This window comes from Emiliania huxleyi, assembly GCF_000372725.1.
Source record: "Emiliania huxleyi CCMP1516 unplaced genomic scaffold EMIHUscaffold_102, whole genome shotgun sequence".
In the NCBI taxonomy this organism is placed as follows: domain Eukaryota; phylum Haptophyta; order Isochrysidales; family Noelaerhabdaceae; genus Emiliania; species Emiliania huxleyi.
Genome location: NW_005202303.1, coordinates 184059 through 199877, shown reverse-complemented (window position 1 = coordinate 199877; position 15819 = coordinate 184059). Strand labels below are relative to the sequence as shown.

The window sequence follows — 15819 nt, the reverse complement described above, 5'->3', positions numbered from 1 at the left end:
GGATAGCCCAATGAACCCCACAGAGGGGCATCTGGCCATGGTATGGAGCCACAGAGCTCAGAGGCAGCAGCCGAATCACGAGAGGGGTGAGGCCGCTGCGGTGCCGAAGAGAGAGGCGAGACGGCGATGGATCTCCTGGAGAAGGCTGCATGGCGGCGGCGGGTGCGCGCGCGGTAGATCGCGGGGAGAGGGGCCCTACCGCGCGCCCATCTGTGCCGTGCACGGGCCGGTACCTCAGGCGTCACCTCCGCAGCCTCAGGTCTCACACTCCATCACCTCCGACGGGACGCCTTCGGTGGCACGCGGCGGCGACTTTGTTGCAGCCCCACAGCGAGCGCGGCGTCGAGCCTGTTCGGTCTGATCGGTTCGCGGCACTCACTGGGTGGCCCAGGGAGTGCCGCCGACACGCGAGCGGTGCTTCCTGGCAGCGCGCGCCGGCTGTTGGGCTGCAACAAACTCGAGACACGCTTTTTGGGACATTTTCGACGCTTTTGGCCCATACTCGCACACCATGCCCCCTGAGCCCTGGCCTCGACACCTCGACACCAAACCTCGACACCAACTCGACACCTCGACACCCCATGCCAACTCGACACCCTCGACACCCCTCGACACCCCTCGACACCATCTAGGCTGGTACCACGCTCGTCCGTGTCAAGGTGCCAAACTCGACACCTCGACACCGCTCGACACCGCTCGACACCGCTCGACACCGCTCGACAACCGCTCGACACCGCTCGACACCTCTGATGATCTAACACAGCAGAGACGTAGACCCATTTGGAGTCACAGAGTTAGAAAATCAGGGTTGCAGCAGCAATACTTGGCTGGCAGTACTTTTATTCCTCAGTTGCAGCCTCTCAAAAGTTCTAGGTCAAGTTGCGGCTCAGTTGCACCCCTGTTGATGTAGCAAACATGGCAGTACTCAGGTAGCCCTCAGGTGCTGCACAGCACCTTGTACAGTGGCAATGAATCCTCACACCAGTGAGCTTGTGCCATGAGTGCAGACCTGTGGTCCATTGCGCTTTGTGCACTGGCGACGCTCGGCTGCAACGGCGACGCTGCAGCGGCGGCGACGCTGCTGCGATGGGGTACTGTAGCCCTTAGCTGCTGGACAGCACCTTGTGCAGTGGCAATGTCCACTGACTCATGGCACCAGCCTTGTGAAAGGAGCGCTGTGGTCAGTTGCGCTTTGTGCGCCGGTGGCGCTGCAGGGGTGATGACGCTGCAGCGGCGACGCTGCTGCGGTGCTGCGCCTGCACAGCACCTTTGTGCACAGTGGCAATGACTCCCGGCACTTGATGTCCTCAAATGTCCACAGAGAGTATACTGGTTGTGCTCAGGTTGTGCTACATCAACAGGGTGCAACTGAGAGGCTGCAACTATAAGGGATGAAACAGCTTTGCAACTGCTGCCCAAGTTTTGTTGATGGGCTGCAACTGCATCCTGCCACCTTGGACACCTCGACACCTTAGACGCAAAACCCCTTGACAACACTCGCGACACCCGCTCGACACGCTCGACACGCTCGACACCCTCGACACCCTCGACACCCCTCGACACCCCTCGACACGGACAAGCGTGGTACCAGCCTCGACAGGCCTCGACAGGCCTCGACAGGCCTCGACACCTCTACCCCTCGACAGCAGCTCGACACCCTCCACACCGGGCCTCGACACCTCGACACCAGGGCTCAGCATGCCCCCCGGCCCGGGAGCCCGTCTTTGTGTAAGGCCCGGTCTTTGTTATCTAGCTTCTCGCGGGTCCCGCGTAGGCCTCTTTGTAGGGAAGAATTTTGATACGCGTCAAGACGCCTGCTGGGGGCAGCTTCGTTTGAAGCCGTATAGCTTTTAGCTCTCTTGTGTACGTAAGTGGTTAGTTGTTAAGTCATAAGTGTAAAGTCTAAAGAGAAAGGAGAGGGAGGGGAAAAGAGAGGGGACCGCGCGCACGAACGCCCCATGTGTGGTCGCAGGCGGACGGGTGCTCCACGAGTGACCTCCCTCGGGAGACACGCCAGTCGTCGAACGGACAGTATCCATCAAACGCCGCGCCAATCGCCCCCTCCCCCCGCCGCCCACGCAATCAGGTCTCGTCGCTCGCCGCCTCCACCTGCTTCGGCTCGGCGTCGCGCGCCGCGAGCGGCGGCAGCGCAAAGTCGGAGAGGCGGATCTCGATGTAGCCTCGCGTCCACTTGCAGACCTCGCGCATGATGACGCGAGTGTGCGCCTGCAGCACGGCGGCCACGTCCTGCTGCTCGCGCAGCTGCTTCTCGACCAAGCCCTTGAGCGCAGCCACGCTGCCAGACTGCTCGAGCAAGTCATGCCTCAACCGCTCCACCGCCCCCTCCTGCAGCAACTCCCACTCGGTGGCGTGCCCCTGCCGCTTCGAGCAAGGCCACTCGTGCCGACCCTCGCCCTTGCCCCGCGCCGCCTTGGGCAGCCTGCCCTCCTGCCTGCCGCCCTCCTGCCTGCCGCCCTCCTGCCTGCCGCCCTCGTGCCTGCCGCCCTCGTGCCTGCCGCCCGGCGTCGTCGCCGCGGCGCTCGCCGCCGAGCTCCGCCCGCTCGAGCTCGCGCCCCTCGCCGAGGATGTCGCCGAGGATGGCTCGCGCGGAGCCTCCGCCGCGTCGGACTCGGCCGAGCCGAGCGCGGCCGCCCCTCTCGACCCCCCGGCCGCGGCGGCCGGCTCCGTGGGAGGGGGGGCGGGAGGGGGCGCGGCGGAAGGGGGCGCGGGAAGGGGCGCGGCGGGCGCAGCCTCGGCTGGCAACACTGGCGCGGCCTCGATGGGCGCGGCGGCGGCCGCGGGCGCGGCGGCGGCTGCCGGCGCGGCGGGTGCGGCGGCGGCAGCGGGTGCGGTGGGGGCGGGCGCGGCGGCGGCGGCGGGCTCAGGCCCAGCAGCAGCAAGCCCAGGCCCCGCAGCAGTAAGCTCAGGCCCGGCGGCGGTGGGCGGCGCCGGCGTGCCCGCGAGCGCTGCGGCGGCGGCGAGGTGCATCGGGTCCGGCGGCGGCGCCGGAGGAGGGGAACCGCTCGTCGCTCCGAGCACCTCGTCGAGGCACGCGCCGGAGAGGAGGGAGGCGTGCGCGCGCCGAAAGGCGGCGAGGCAGCTCGAGATGGAGAAGGCCTTGCTGCCAACGTTGCGGCTGCCCGGGTCCACGCCCTCGACGCAGAGCGGCGGCGGAGGGTAGCCGCGCGCGGCGGCGAGCGGCGGCCTCCTCGCGAACGGGTCCGACCCCCACCTGACCAGCGTCGTGGCCGGGTCGAACGCAGTGCCGTAGTACTCGAGGAAACCGAGCAGGGCGCGGCCGAGGTCGACCGAGCCGCAGCCGTCGGTGCCAACGCCGGCGGCGACGATGTAGGCGCGGGCGAGGAGGAAGAGCGCGTGCGAGCAGAGCCCGCCTAGATCAAGCCAACTCGTGTCAAAAAGCTATTAATTGAAGAGCACGTGCGAGGCGAGCCCGCCCGTGTAGGTCTGGTTGAGCGCGAGCTGCGCCATGTACGCCTAATTAATAGTGAACTCCATGTCAATGATCGGTTAATTAAAGCGCGAGCGGTGTGCGCGAGGTGCGCCTTGAGCACGACGGTGAGCGCGCGCACGGCCGGCCTCGCCTCGACCTCGCCGGCGGCGATGTGCGTCGCCGTGAGCCCGTGGTGTACCGGCCCGTTCGAGAGAGAGAGGTCGACCTGCGGGGAGGGGCGGCGGCGCTGACTGGAGAGGGGTGTCGGTTGGAAGAGGGTGGGAGGAGGCCGCATTAGGCCAGTCGAGGGGGAGAGGACTCGAGGAGAAGAGGAGGGGAGGAGGAGAGGAGGAGGGGAGGAGGGGAGGAGAGGAGAAGGGGACTCGAGGAGAGGAGGAGAGGAGGAGAGGAGGAGAGGAGGAGAGGAGGAGAGGAGGAGAGGAGGAGAGGAGGAGAGGAGGAGAGGAGGAGAGGAGGAGAGGAGGAGAGGAGGAGAGGAGGAGAGGAGGAGAGGAGGAGAGGAGGAGAGGAGGAGAGGAGGAGAGGAGGAGAGGAGGAGAGGAGGAGAGGAGGAGAGGAGGAGAGGAGGAGAGGAGGAGAGGAGGAGAGGAGGAGAGGAGGAGAGGAGGAGAGGCTGAGAGGAGGAGAGGAGGAGAGGCTGAGAGGAGGAGAGGCTGAGAGGAGGAGAGGAGGAGGAGACGAGGACTCGAGGACTCGAGGCAGGACCCGAGGGCCAGAGAGGCGGCGTCTGGCTTGATCTTGCACACGCGCGCGCCTGCAGCAGCAGCGGTCGGCCGTGCCGCTCCCTCGCGGCGTGCTCGGCGGCGACCTACGAGTGGTGACGTGCCGCTCCGCCGGTGCTGTGTGGTGACGCCGTGCCGCTCCGCCTTTGCGCGGGCGGCGACCTGGAGCTTGAGTATGGGGACGGAGGCGCCCGCGATGGCGACGCTGCCGACGACCGCCGCCTCGCGCTCGAAGATTGCGCGCAGCGCGTAGATGGCCGCAGGAAGCTGACCAGGGCGAGGCTGTGCGGGTGAGAGGCGTGGCTGGTTGGCGGGGGCCTCGGAGGTGCGTCGCTTGGTGGCGTGGACGGTGAGGAGGCGGGCGCGTCTCGGGCTGGGCGTGCGGCGAGCCGCCTCGAGCGGCGGCGGGTTGAGCACGACGCAGTCGATGTCCGACTCAGGAGTCGCGAGGCTACACCAGCGGCTGCCGTAGCAGACCAGCTGCGCGTAGGGCCACTCGGAAGCGAGTCGGCGCGCGAGGGTGTCCACGACCGTGTGCCTCGCCGGCTGCTGGGCGAGCACCTCTGCGTCGTTCCGCTCGACGAAGCGCACCACTTGCCAGTGGAGCCCGCTCGGCACCGCCAGGGGCTGCAGCTGCGCTGGCTGGCGGTCGGACGGCTGGCGACTCGAATGCCCGGGAGCGCTTGGGTGGCGGTCGGACGGCGGCGGTGGCGGCGGTGGCGGCGGTGGCGGCGGTGGCGGCGGAGGCGGCGGTGGCGGCGGTGGCGGCGGTGGCGGCGGTGGCGGCGATGGCGGCGCAGGCTGCACAGCAGAAAGCTTGGCCACAAGCATTGCCACCGTCTCCTCGAGCGCAGCGACCCGAGCGGCGAGCTGGCTCGCATCGCCTTGGTGGGCGCCAGCCATCTGGCTGGTCGAGCAGGATCACTGGTCCACAGGTCGAGCAGCACCACAGGCCGGGCAACGAGCGAGTCTGAGCAGAAAAAAGGCTGCCTACGTCGGGGTGCGGGTTGGCGAGCCAAAATGGTGTTTTCCGAGGCGCTGCGCTAGGCTCAGAGCGAGTTCGCGCTGCGCTAGGCTCAGACGGCGAGTTCGCGCTGGTGCGCTGGCTCACAGATGGCAAAACAACTCTAACACTCACACGTCATTTGGGGCCTGGAGCCCTGGCAGCCCTGTTCACGCGCGCGCGAGACGTGCAGACAGGGTTGCCAGGTGAGAGCGAATGGCGCGGTTCACGCCTCGCACAACAGAGAGAGAGATGCGCTCTGCATGGTGGGACATAAAGAGAGCGAGTACTTGGGCGAGTAGGCCGTGCGGTCAACGCTGCCGCGCGCGACTTTGCGCGCGAGGCGGCGCAGCTTGAGAACGGCGGTGGGCGAGAAGCCGCCGCCGAACGTCTCGTGGAGCAGCAGGTTGAAGTTGTTGCGCTTGACAAAGATCGCGTCGTGGTAGAAACCGCGATGCGCCTTGACGAAGCCGTGGCCGGTCTTGTGGGAGAAGGGTTGGCCGGGCTGCACGCGCGCCTTGCAGCCCATGTTTAGGCGGCGGGCCTTCTCTTCGGTGTTGCCGAAGGCGTAGGAGTGGCCAACGGAGGCGGGCGTGCCGCCACTCGAGGCGTTGCCAACGCCCGGCGAGGAGGTCTTGAGGAGGGGCGTCCTCGCGTCCTTAGGGGACCCCTAGGCTTAAAAGGGTGGGCCCTGGGGCGCCTGCGGCTTAAACGGCTTAAAGCGGGCCATGGCCCATTTTAAGGCTGCCTGGGCCGCCGATTCTTAAACGGTCTTAAACGCTTAAACGGCGCGGGAGAGCTCCCGAGGTCGATGGTCCGGGAGGCTCCCCCGGTAGACGCCGGAGGCCGGGAAGCTGGCGCAGTCAGCTAGCACGCGTGTCGCGTCCCCTATATGCGAGTCTGGCTCCTGCCAGTGCACCAGACTTACAGATGTGTCTTCAGAGGCGGGTTTGTGCCTAATAACGGCAGTATTGGAGAAAACGGCAGTAACCCAGCGACGCATCTGGTGAGGCCGATTTTCTTAAACGGTCTTAAAAGAGGGCCCCCCCGTGCCTGCAATCTCTTAAATGGCAATCTAAGCCCCCAAACCTCCTCATTTCTTAAAAGCTCTTAAAAAAATCCGGCCCTCAGAACCCTAGGGATTAGGAGAGTCGACAGTGGCCAGGGGGCAGGCGGGGCTTGCATTTTTTGCCGTCGCCAGTCGCCCCCCCCCCAAACGCTACAGACGGTGGGTAGGGGGGTTGGGAGGCTGCCGTGTGCGCGCTGCGGTGCGCTTGCGCGCGCGCACCGCACACCACACGGCGGGAAACAGACGGCGAGGGGGGCGCGGCGCGGCAGCTGCGCAGCGCGCGCGCGGCGCGCGCGCGCGATGGAGGGGCGGAGCAGCGACCGCTGGCGCGGTCGCTGCTCCGTCTGTGCCAGAGACGCGCGCTCTGCCGCTCCACAGAGCGCGCGTCAGGCAAGGTGGGGGCAAGCGTGGCGGCGCGGGACGCGCGGCTCGCGAATATCCGATGGTCGGCTGGAACTCTCACCTCGGCGCAGCAGCTTCTCGTGACCACCATCGTCAACACGAGCAAGAAAGAGCACGGTGGCGAGGTGCTCTTCGGTCAGAACAGTCTTTGCCATCGTGGGCAGCCGGCAAGGCTATGATGCCCTGAAGAAGCGCTCGTCGTAGAGCTCGCTGCTGGCAAGCAGATCGCCGAGGACCTGCCGCCGCACGTCCAGCCGTGGGTCCTGCACAAAGGGATATGTGCACCGAGCACAACGATTCGGCGGACGGTGGGCATTTCTCGCTGCTCGTGTGCCAAAACTGACGAGCCGTACTACATGGAAATCAGCGCGAACACCATGAGCGAGAGCGAGTCTACACATCCGTTCAGATGACCTCCATGTCCTACATGCTCTTCCCCTCACGCCTCAGCCACCGGTGCCGAGCGGGAGCCAGGAACAACCGCATAATAATCAACACTCTGCTTAGCACAAAATAACAGCGCCGGCCCGTGTGGCGCTAGCATCGGCCGCTCATCGCCACGCGCAGCCTCGCGCTCCGTGCGCGGTGAGGCGGCTGAGCCCTGGTCTGACAGCCTGACAGCAAACCCCGGACAGCGCCTGACAGTGCCCGACAGCCTGACAGCGCTGACAGCACTTTCTCTGACAGTCTGACAGCACGTATCTGACAGCCTGACAGCAGAGCCTGACAGGCGAGGCGCTCCGTCGCTGTCAGGCCCTAACGTGACAGCCTGACAGCTGCCTGACAGCCCGACAGCACACAGTGGCCTGACAGCAGCGCTGACAGCCCGACAGCAGCACAGACCGTACACAGTCAGACCCCCCCCCGTAGAGCCTCTTTCTTGTGCCCCATGAGGGTATAACAAAATTATTACATGCAAAGACATGTACATGTGCATGTGAGTGTGGTCCATGTAGTCATGGGATGGTCATGGGTCTCTCTCTCAACCCTCCCGCCCCACCTCTGCGGACCCCTCTCTAGACTCTAGCACCGGCGGCTGTGCTACTACAAATGAAGCTACCAGCTAGCCTTCTGGGGCCCTACAGTCATATGCCTACGGCGTCTGGGTGGGGGTGGCCACCGCCGTCTGTGCCGCCGCCGCCGCCTGCGCCTGCGCCGCCATCTGCGCTCCCCAGGCGGCCGTCGCCGCCGGCGTGATCACGCCGTAGGAGGGGGGCAGCTGCGTAGCCGCCAGTAGAGTCCTGCTGGTCTCCTCTTGATAGTGTCATAAGTGTGGCTGGTGTGTGTCAGAGCCTGACAGCACCCCGACAGCACACCTGACAGCACCTGACAGCAACAGCCCAACGTCTGACAGCAGCAGCAGCCTGACAGCTCTGACAGCTCCGACAGCGTCTGACAGCAACACCCGACAGCTCCGACAGCACCCGACAGCTACAGAGCCCCTCGCCTGTCAGACACGCACCCGACAGCACCCGACAGCACTGACAGCACCTGACAGCTGGTCTGACAGAGGCACCTGACAGTGCCTGACAGCTGCCCGACAGCCCGACAGATCACCTCCTGACAGCACCTGACAGCCTGACAGCCAGGGCTCAGTGAGGCGGCCGGGCGAGGGCGCGGCGGGTGGCGGGGCAAGGGAGCAACCGGGCGACGAGAGGTAGGAGGTGCTTGCGACGGCCGGCGAGCGCTCCCGCGCCTGCGGAGGGGCAAGGCCTGAGGGCGGGCGGGCGGGCGGGCGGGGGGGGGGGGATAAAAGCTGCGTCGCCCCCGCATCAGCGACACTGGCCGCGGCTCGCCGCCACGCGCCGGCTCGGAAGAGGGGCTGTCGACGGCGCAGCAGAGCGGCACGCCTTGCCGCTCGAGCCGCCAACAGCCCCCCACCTCGACGTGACGGCCGTTCCCAGGGCCTGCCGGTGCGAGCCCGACCCACGCCCCCTCTCTCAGCTCTCACCCCTCCGACCCCCCCCGCGCGGCGCACCCGCCCGCTGTGCGCCGGCTCGAGCGCCTATTGCCAAATCGCGACGTTTGAGCGCAGCGGACGCATCCTCTGGGCGCCTGAGCGCGGCAAAATCTTGCCAGAATGTGGCCGCGAAGAGCCTCCGGCGGACGCCTGGCGGCGTGGCGCTGCGCGCCGGCCTGCGGCCCAGGTACCTTTGACCCCTCGTCCTATTTGACCCCACCGAATTCCTTGGTTGGCCCTCGCAGCTGTGATACAAAAGTGGGGACGCGCCTGGCGGCGCGCCCCCAAAAATATTTAACGCATATATCACGTCACGACACAGGCACCACACGATTACACCTCCTCTCTTAGCACCACACTCCTCTCTTAAAATGTATCCCTGTGTGGTGGCGGCGTGCCGTCCTCCCATCCCTCCCTTGGGTTGTCTGTTTTCTTTCTTTCTTTTCTCTTAAATCCCTGCCAGTGTGTGGCGGCGTGGGCCGTCCTCCCATCCCTCCTTTTTGTTTTTTTTTCGTCACGACAGCGGGTTGTACGTGAGAACGAGGCCGAGCGAGGGCGCCTTCGTCCTGGCGCTCTCGCTGCTCGGCAGGAGCGGCAGGTCGACGCCGGTCGGCTGCTCCCGCGGCAAGTCGTCGATGCGCACCCTCCCCTCGCCGAGGCACTCGGTGCGGCCAAGGAGGTCCGCGCCGATCAGCCGCACCAGCAGCGCCTCGTCGGCGGCGCACCGGTTGATGGCGAGCTCCTCCCCCCACACCGGGTTGGGCGAGCCACGGCACCTCCTCGACCTGGCGCGCCGCTCGCCGAGGCGGAACTCGCAGTGGAGCGACGCCGTCCGCCACGCGTTGGGCACGCGCAGGTGGCTCCCCGCCACCAGCTGCACGAAGAGCAGCCCGGCAAACTCAATCATGCCGACCTCCTGCAGCGAGCGGCGCGGCGCGGGAGGGACGAAGCCGTCGCCGCCGGCGAGGAACGAGCCCAGCTCGTACTTTGCGCGAATGAAGGCCTCGACCTGCTCCGCGCTGCTGCTGACCAGGTCCGGCTTGACGCCCGCGGGCAGCCCCGCCTCGAGCTCCGCATTGACTTGCGCGTTGCCCAGCCGCTCCATCCACGCGAGCTGCTCGTCGCTCCAGCGGTCAATCTTGATGGAGAGCACCTTGCTCAGGTGCGTGCCGAGCTTGCGGTGCGCACCTGAGCAGCGGATGCAAAATACGACCCCCAGGTTGGTCGACGCCCACGCAGGCAGCGGCTGCCGCTTCGGGTCGCTCGACATGCAGTCGGCGCACTCGCCGTTGCCGGGCACGGCTGCGAGCCTTTCCTCCACCGGCTCGCCGCACAGCGCCGCGTCCCCGCTCCCGCCTCCGCCCTCGCGAGCGCCTCGCGCGCACACGAGCCGGCCGACGGCCTCGACCCAGCGCCCCATCGCCGCGGACGACGGCGCCTCAAAGTCGTAGACGCTCGCCGCGCTCCCGCGCTCGGCGGAGGCGCGGCAGCGCACGAGAAAGCGCGTGGGCGACTTGTGCGCGGCGGCGCCAGCAGACTCGAGGTGCGCGAGCCCGATGGCACCCTTGGCGTCGCCGCGCTTGCTCTCGTCCTCGAACCAGCGCAGCCCGGTGCCGTCGAGGACGAACCAGCGGCGCTGCCAGACGCGACCCGCGGCGCCGAGGCGCGACTTTTTGGAGAGGTAGCCCTCCATGAACAGCCGACAGGAGCGAGTTCGCGCTGCGCTAGGCTCAGACGGCGTGTTCGCGCTGCGCTAGGCTCAGTACGGCGAGTTCGCGGCCTGCACCGCGCGGCGGGCGGGGTGAACAAAGAATTCCTGCCCAGGAAGGCGTGGCGAATACAGTGTCTACTCCTAGCGGTGGTTGAGGCCGATTGCCTCAACTGTCAACCACGTGGTTGACAGAGGCCTCAACCCTCAACCAAGTGGTTGACAGACCCCTTCCGAACCCCTCAACCGCGCGGAATGGCTGTTCACAGCCTTGTTATTGAGAAGAAAATACCTCCTATGGCGCTGTGCGCTGGCCTGTGAGAGGTTGAGGTGCGAGCCCTGGAGGCCCTGGGGATGGGGGGGGACTACCCGCGGGCTTAGAAGGCCCGCGCGCAGGGGGGTGGGGCATTGAGACCGGTCATGAATGAGAGAGATTTTTAGCAATACCAAACAACTCGTTTGAATGAGTGCGCGACACGCATGTTCACACACCCCGCATTGCTAAATAAAAATCTCTCTCACACACCCCGCGCAAAGGTCTGAACACATTCTCAGGGGAAATACTCTCATTGGAGCATCGCAACTCACGATGGCGAAAACACTAGTTTCAGTGTCGGCCTCCGTACTACTTGTGGCTAGCGCGCTATTGGCAACCGACGGCAAAGGCTGAAAACGGTTCACACCTGCAATTGCAGGTGTGAACACAAAGGATTAGCTGTATCTGACCCAGCTGCTCCGCTTACACAACCTGTGAAGCGTGAACAGCGCCACGAATTTGAAAGCTCTCGTTGGGTCTTACGAAAGAACGGCTCTGAATGTGCACACAGTACGCACTCAAACGCTAACTGGCCGGTGGCCGATGAGTCGAAGCTGCCTCAAGCCTGGGTGGCAGTGCTCGCCGCGGTACCTCGTCGATTCCGCCAGCGTCGGCACTGCCATAAACTCGCCGGCCCGGGCGCGGCGGTCGACTCCTCAGCTTTTCGGCTCGAGCTGCTGCAACTCTCCTCCTGCCGCGGGACCCCGGACGCCGACGTCGATACGTTGGGCGCCCGGGACCCACTCGCCGCCGCCCTCGCGCGGAGCGCTCCATTCGAGGGCCCGCGCCCTCTCCGATGGCGATGCAGACGAGGAGGACGAGCCTCTGGTATTCGCTGTCGAGGCGCTCTCACTCTCTGGCGAGGCTGAGCCAGCCCCTCTGGGCACGCTCTCGAGGGAAGAGGTGTTGGCGCTCAGCATGAGCGCGTTGCGGGCAGCCATCGCCGCGCGCGGCGACAGGTTCAAGAGCAGAGACAAGAGCCGCCTACAGGAGCGGGTCATGGAATCGGCTGCACCACCACTCGGGCCGTGCACCGACGGCAGCGCGAACAGCCAGAGGGCCCAGAGATCTCAGAGCCGCAATAGGCTTGTGCACCCGCCAAACACTGCGGTCTCTGTGCGTGTCTGACTCACTGACGGCGGCCGTTCGCCGAGATAGACCGAGAGGAATCCAGGGGCACATGCCACACATCGAGTAAGGAGAGTATGCCGCAGTACCCGACCACGCGCGCTGTCGTCCCACGCCACAGCAGTTTATAAGCAGAGGTCTAAGGTTACGAGAGTTTTCGTGCGGGATCTTGACACTTGAAACCTGCGCGCTGGAGCGGACGTGATGAACATGCTAATTAAACTCAACGCGGTAAACCGGGGGCCGTGGCGACGAGCGCGCGGCGGGGACGCCCCACACTCACTTGCACACAGCCTGACAGGGTCACGGTCAGGGCTGCCACACGCGCAGTGTCGAGTGTGCGCCGCTGCGCGCAATCCATGCGCCCTAACCGGCAGGTCGCGGCCTGCTATCGGGCGGCAGGACCGGCCGGCGCGTCTTCCGCTCTCAGTACGGCGCGTACCTGAAGCCGGCCGCAAAGCCCCTGCCTCCTCCCTTGCCGCCCTTGCCGCCCTTGCCGGCGGGGGAGAGCGGCTCCTGCAGCGCGCCGCCCTTGATGACCATCCCGTCGTAGAAGCGGATGAGCGTCACCTTGTGGTCCGACACCTGCGGCCGAGGGGAGGAGAGGGTTCGCGGAAGTGCCCGTCTTGGGAGGAGGAAGTTCGCGGAGGCGTCTCTCGGAGCCTGCCACGAGCCGTCCCGCTCGTTGACGGCGATCGAGAAGCCGTACGGCGCGAGCCCCTCGTTCATGCACGCGAGCACGATCTCCGAGCCGTCGCCGTTCGAGTCCAGGCTCAGGTCCGCGCCCGAGACACGCATCACGTCCACGCCGTCCAGCGCCTGAAAGGGGCGGGCGGCGCCGCTGAAAGGGAGGGGGGGGGGCATGGAGGCGGCCCCTCGCGCGGCGACGCCCTCTGGCGGGGCGGCCCGCACCACGATGGTGTCCTCCGCCTCCTGCCGGGTGGTCCTCTTCTTCCGCATCTGCGCGGGAGGCGAGAAGCGCGGGTGACTTGGCGCAGCGGCGGGGCGGAGTGGCAGGGTGGCGGCGCACGCCTCGAGCGTCGTCCGCACGGCGCGCGCGTCCTTCACCTTGACGCCGGGCTTGTTTGGGCAGTTGGGCCTCGTGTGCCCCGGCTCGCCGCAGTAATGGCAGACGATAGGACCTTTCCATGCCCCCATGTTGGAGGGGCAGACGTTTGAGGTGTGACCCATTCCGCCGCACGTGTGGCAGACCACACCCGCCCTGCCGCCGCCACCGCCGCCGCCGCCGCCGCCGCCGCCGCCGCCGCGCCCACCGCCACCACCGCGCCCGCCGCCGCGCCCGCCGCGCCCGCCGCCGCGCCCGCTGCCGCCATTGGGGCAGACGGTTGACTTGTGACCCGGCTGGCCGCATGTGTAGCAGACGACACCGCCGCCGCCGCCCCAGCCCGCCCCGCCCGCCGAGGCCGCCTTTCTCGGAGGGGGCCTGTCCTCCTCGATCAGCTCGTCGAGCGATTTGTGCATGTTCTCCTCCACGCCCATGCTGCCGGTGAAAGCGATAAAGAAAGCATCGCTGTTGAGAAACGTATTCACCGCGGAGAGTGCCGTCCTCCCATCCCTCCCTTGGGTTGTCTGTTTTCTTTCTTTCTTTCTTTCACCGCGGAGATCTACGAGAGACTGCGAAGAGAGATAGGAAGAGGCGGACGCCCAAGGGTGGGCAACGGCTAGCGCACCACACCCCTCTCCTTAAAATCCCTGTGTGGTGGCGGCGTGCCGTCCTCCCATCCCTCCCTTGGGTTGTCCGTTTTCTTTCTTTCTTTCTTTTTCACCGCGGAGAGGTGACAGGGGCGGTCAGCCGGAGACCGTACCCCCCCCACCCCCTTAACGCTTAAGCCGTGAGACTACCGTACCACACCCCGGAAAACGTTCGAAGCCGGCGCTAGCAAACTCTGAAATGCTCAATGGGAGAAAGAATTTTCCGTTTTACGAGCAAACTCTGCTTTAATTCTAAGGCAGGCAAATAATTTTTCCTTTTCTTACCACTCCAATGTCGTCCAAACCCAACACTCGCCCAGCCCCCAGGTCCCGTGCGATATGGATGGCGAGAAATGAGCGCGTCAACCAGTGCTCAAACTTTACCGGTATGAGACTGGTATTTGGCGATATTTTGATTAGTTTTGGAGTGGTATGGTATAGTGGTATGCGAAAGTGGTATGCGGGGTTTTCAGTAGTTGTAGCGGCTGTCGGTGTGGTCCCGGGGGCGAAACCATGCAAAAGTGCGGGTATTACCCGAAAATGGGCAAAAACGGGGTGATTTTGGTCATCCGTCAAAATATCTGAAGATGTGAATGGGAGATTCTCCCCAAACCTTGCTCAGCTGATCCAGCACGGGCCGTAGGCCAGCCCTGGGCAAAGAAACCAGTACCTCATCGGGCTTCCCTGAGCGTCACAGCTCGGTGATCGCGCCGGCCGGACACCACTGTAACGTCCGTTCCGGGCATTTGAACGCGACCTTCGGGGGCAAAGACATGGGCTCTATGGCTCAGACTGGACTCCTCTTGGTCCCTTCTGATGCCCTAGGCCACACCTGGGCCTTACCTGGGGTCCTAGGGGCCGGGCAGGGTTTGCCCCCCCCAACTGGCCCGAAGAAGCTTAAATCTCCTGGGTTGGCGTGCCCCGAGAGCTGCGTCTGGAGCTCCCGAGGCACATCGCCACACGACCCCGGCGTCGGCGCTCAAACAGGCCCATCGCGCCGGCTGCCGGAGTGGAGACTCCCAGGTTGTCTCATAAAGGCCCTCACGCGAGATTGCGCACGACTCGGACGATGGGGTTGAGCAAGCAGCCCGAAGCTGCGAGCCGACGGCGACGCATGCTTTCGGCGTTACGGCGATTTGGATGGATCGCACGTTGTTATGCTTGCTGTCCACCTCTCCTCACGTTGAAGGATAACCTACATAGCCGCAGCGGCGCGGCTATCTCCGACGAGACTGGCTCAGTCGCTGGCGGCCGCAGTTTTCTGTGACCCACCCACCTCTCCCTTGTGTTTTGTCTGGGCAGGCTTCTCCTGCGGAGTCGTGCGTGCGCAGGGCTCCTCTTTGCTTTCTTCTACTCCGCCCTACTACATATCATCGCTCGTTGTAGGCTACGTTGACCTAGACCTTGACGTTCCCGTCCCCTTCCATAAAGCCGTACACCAGAGAACGGTGTTGAGTAGTTCTTTTGACATTTTTCCCACCTCAAACAACTAATCCATCCATCATATCGCCTCAACACACACCCACGCCTATCTCACATCCTCTTCACGCGACACGACCCTCCAGCTGGCGGCGCGCCTTTTCCTCGGCCGCGTCGAGCTGCGCGAGCGCCTGCAAGCTCCACCCCTCCCCCTCGTCCCAATCATTAGCCAGATCTAGCTCTGGGGTGGCCGTTGATGGGGTGACCAACGCGGTGCTCGCCGCCTGCAGCACCCCAAGTGGGATGGGGAGCTCGTCGGAGCCGCGGAACCCTTGCTCGCGGCAGTCGGCGTCGAAGCACCGCTGCTGGAAAGTGCCGCGCGCAAGGCTGGCCACGAGGAGCGTCCCGTTCGAGCGGTGCTGCCGTCCGACGTGCGCGCACCTAGGATCTTGCGATCGAGTCTATGCAGCCCTCAGCCACGCTCTCCTCTCGTGGCTGATAGGGAAGGCCAGGTAAGCTTCTCCACGCACACAACGGTGGTGGCGCAAGGGCCCGGCAGCCCTCGCGACTGCACGTCTAAAAGACAGGAGCCCCACGGCAGCTGAAGTACAGATCCCAGTGCGCGTGGGTGAGCGGTGTGATGTGTGTGTGTGGGGGGGGGCGGGCACCAGCGGTTGCTCGGCGCGAGCGTGAGGGTGAACCGGCTCGCCGCGGGCTCGAGCGACCACTTGCGTGCAGCAGCGGGCATCCCGCTCTTGGCCGCCCAAGCGGAGAGCATGAAGGCGGAGAGTCCGGGCATGGGGCAAGCTCCCGCTTGCGCGGGGCCACGCGTCGACTCCCCGCCGCCGCCACCGCTGCCGCCGCCGCCCTCGACGCCACCGCCAGCAGCAGCAGCAGCAGCAGCAGC

The 15819-nt window shown here is 65.6% G+C and overlaps 4 protein-coding genes across 4 annotated transcripts; all 4 read right to left on the bottom strand.

The window, feature by feature from the left end:
- Positions 1 to 2082: 2082 nt before the first annotated feature.
- Positions 2083 to 5135, bottom strand: EMIHUDRAFT_454109 (hypothetical protein; the record flags this gene model as incomplete). Its single annotated transcript, XM_005793233.1, has 7 exons — positions 4588 to 5135; positions 4357 to 4461; positions 4227 to 4280; positions 3564 to 3677; positions 3456 to 3495; positions 3040 to 3392; positions 2083 to 2376 (listed from the first exon to the last, which is right to left on the bottom strand). The coding sequence occupies exons 1-7, from the start codon at positions 5095 to 5097 to the stop codon at positions 2083 to 2085; spliced, it is 1470 nt and encodes a 489-aa protein (XP_005793290.1). The 5' UTR covers positions 5098 to 5135.
- A 4007-nt stretch (positions 5136 to 9142) lies between these two features.
- EMIHUDRAFT_108276 (hypothetical protein) lies at positions 9143 to 10321 on the bottom strand (the record flags this gene model as incomplete). Its single annotated transcript, XM_005793300.1, has 1 exon — positions 9143 to 10321. One exon carries the CDS (start codon positions 10319 to 10321, stop codon positions 9143 to 9145), a length of 1179 nt encoding a protein of 392 aa, XP_005793357.1.
- Positions 10322 to 11978: 1657 nt separating this feature from the next.
- EMIHUDRAFT_466407 (hypothetical protein) lies at positions 11979 to 13276 on the bottom strand. The gene is made up of 4 exons (XM_005793232.1): positions 12813 to 13276; positions 12693 to 12740; positions 12444 to 12599; positions 11979 to 12365 (listed from the first exon to the last, which is right to left on the bottom strand). Exons 1-4 carry the CDS (start codon positions 13260 to 13262, stop codon positions 12207 to 12209), a joined length of 813 nt encoding a protein of 270 aa, XP_005793289.1. The 5' UTR covers positions 13263 to 13276; the 3' UTR covers positions 11979 to 12206.
- A 1761-nt stretch (positions 13277 to 15037) lies between these two features.
- EMIHUDRAFT_222234 (hypothetical protein) lies at positions 15038 to 15711 on the bottom strand (the record flags this gene model as incomplete). The annotated part of the gene is made up of 2 exons (XM_005793231.1): positions 15038 to 15353; positions 15581 to 15711. 2 exons carry the CDS (start codon positions 15709 to 15711, stop codon positions 15038 to 15040), a joined length of 447 nt encoding a protein of 148 aa, XP_005793288.1.
- Between the last annotated feature and the right edge of the window lie 108 nt (positions 15712 to 15819).

Coding starts and splice junctions, on each gene's coding strand:
- EMIHUDRAFT_466407 (XM_005793232.1), bottom strand. CDS start 13,262: ATGCACAAATCGCTCGACGAGCTGATCGAGGAGGACAGGCCCCCTCCG. Junction 12,741..12,812: donor CCGTGCGGACGACGCTCGAG/GCGTGCGCCGCC, acceptor CCTCCCGCGCAG/ATGCGGAAGAAGAGGACCAC. Junction 12,600..12,692: donor AGGCGGAGGACACCATCGTG/GTGCGGGCCGCC, acceptor CGCCCCTTTCAG/GCGCTGGACGGCGTGGACGT.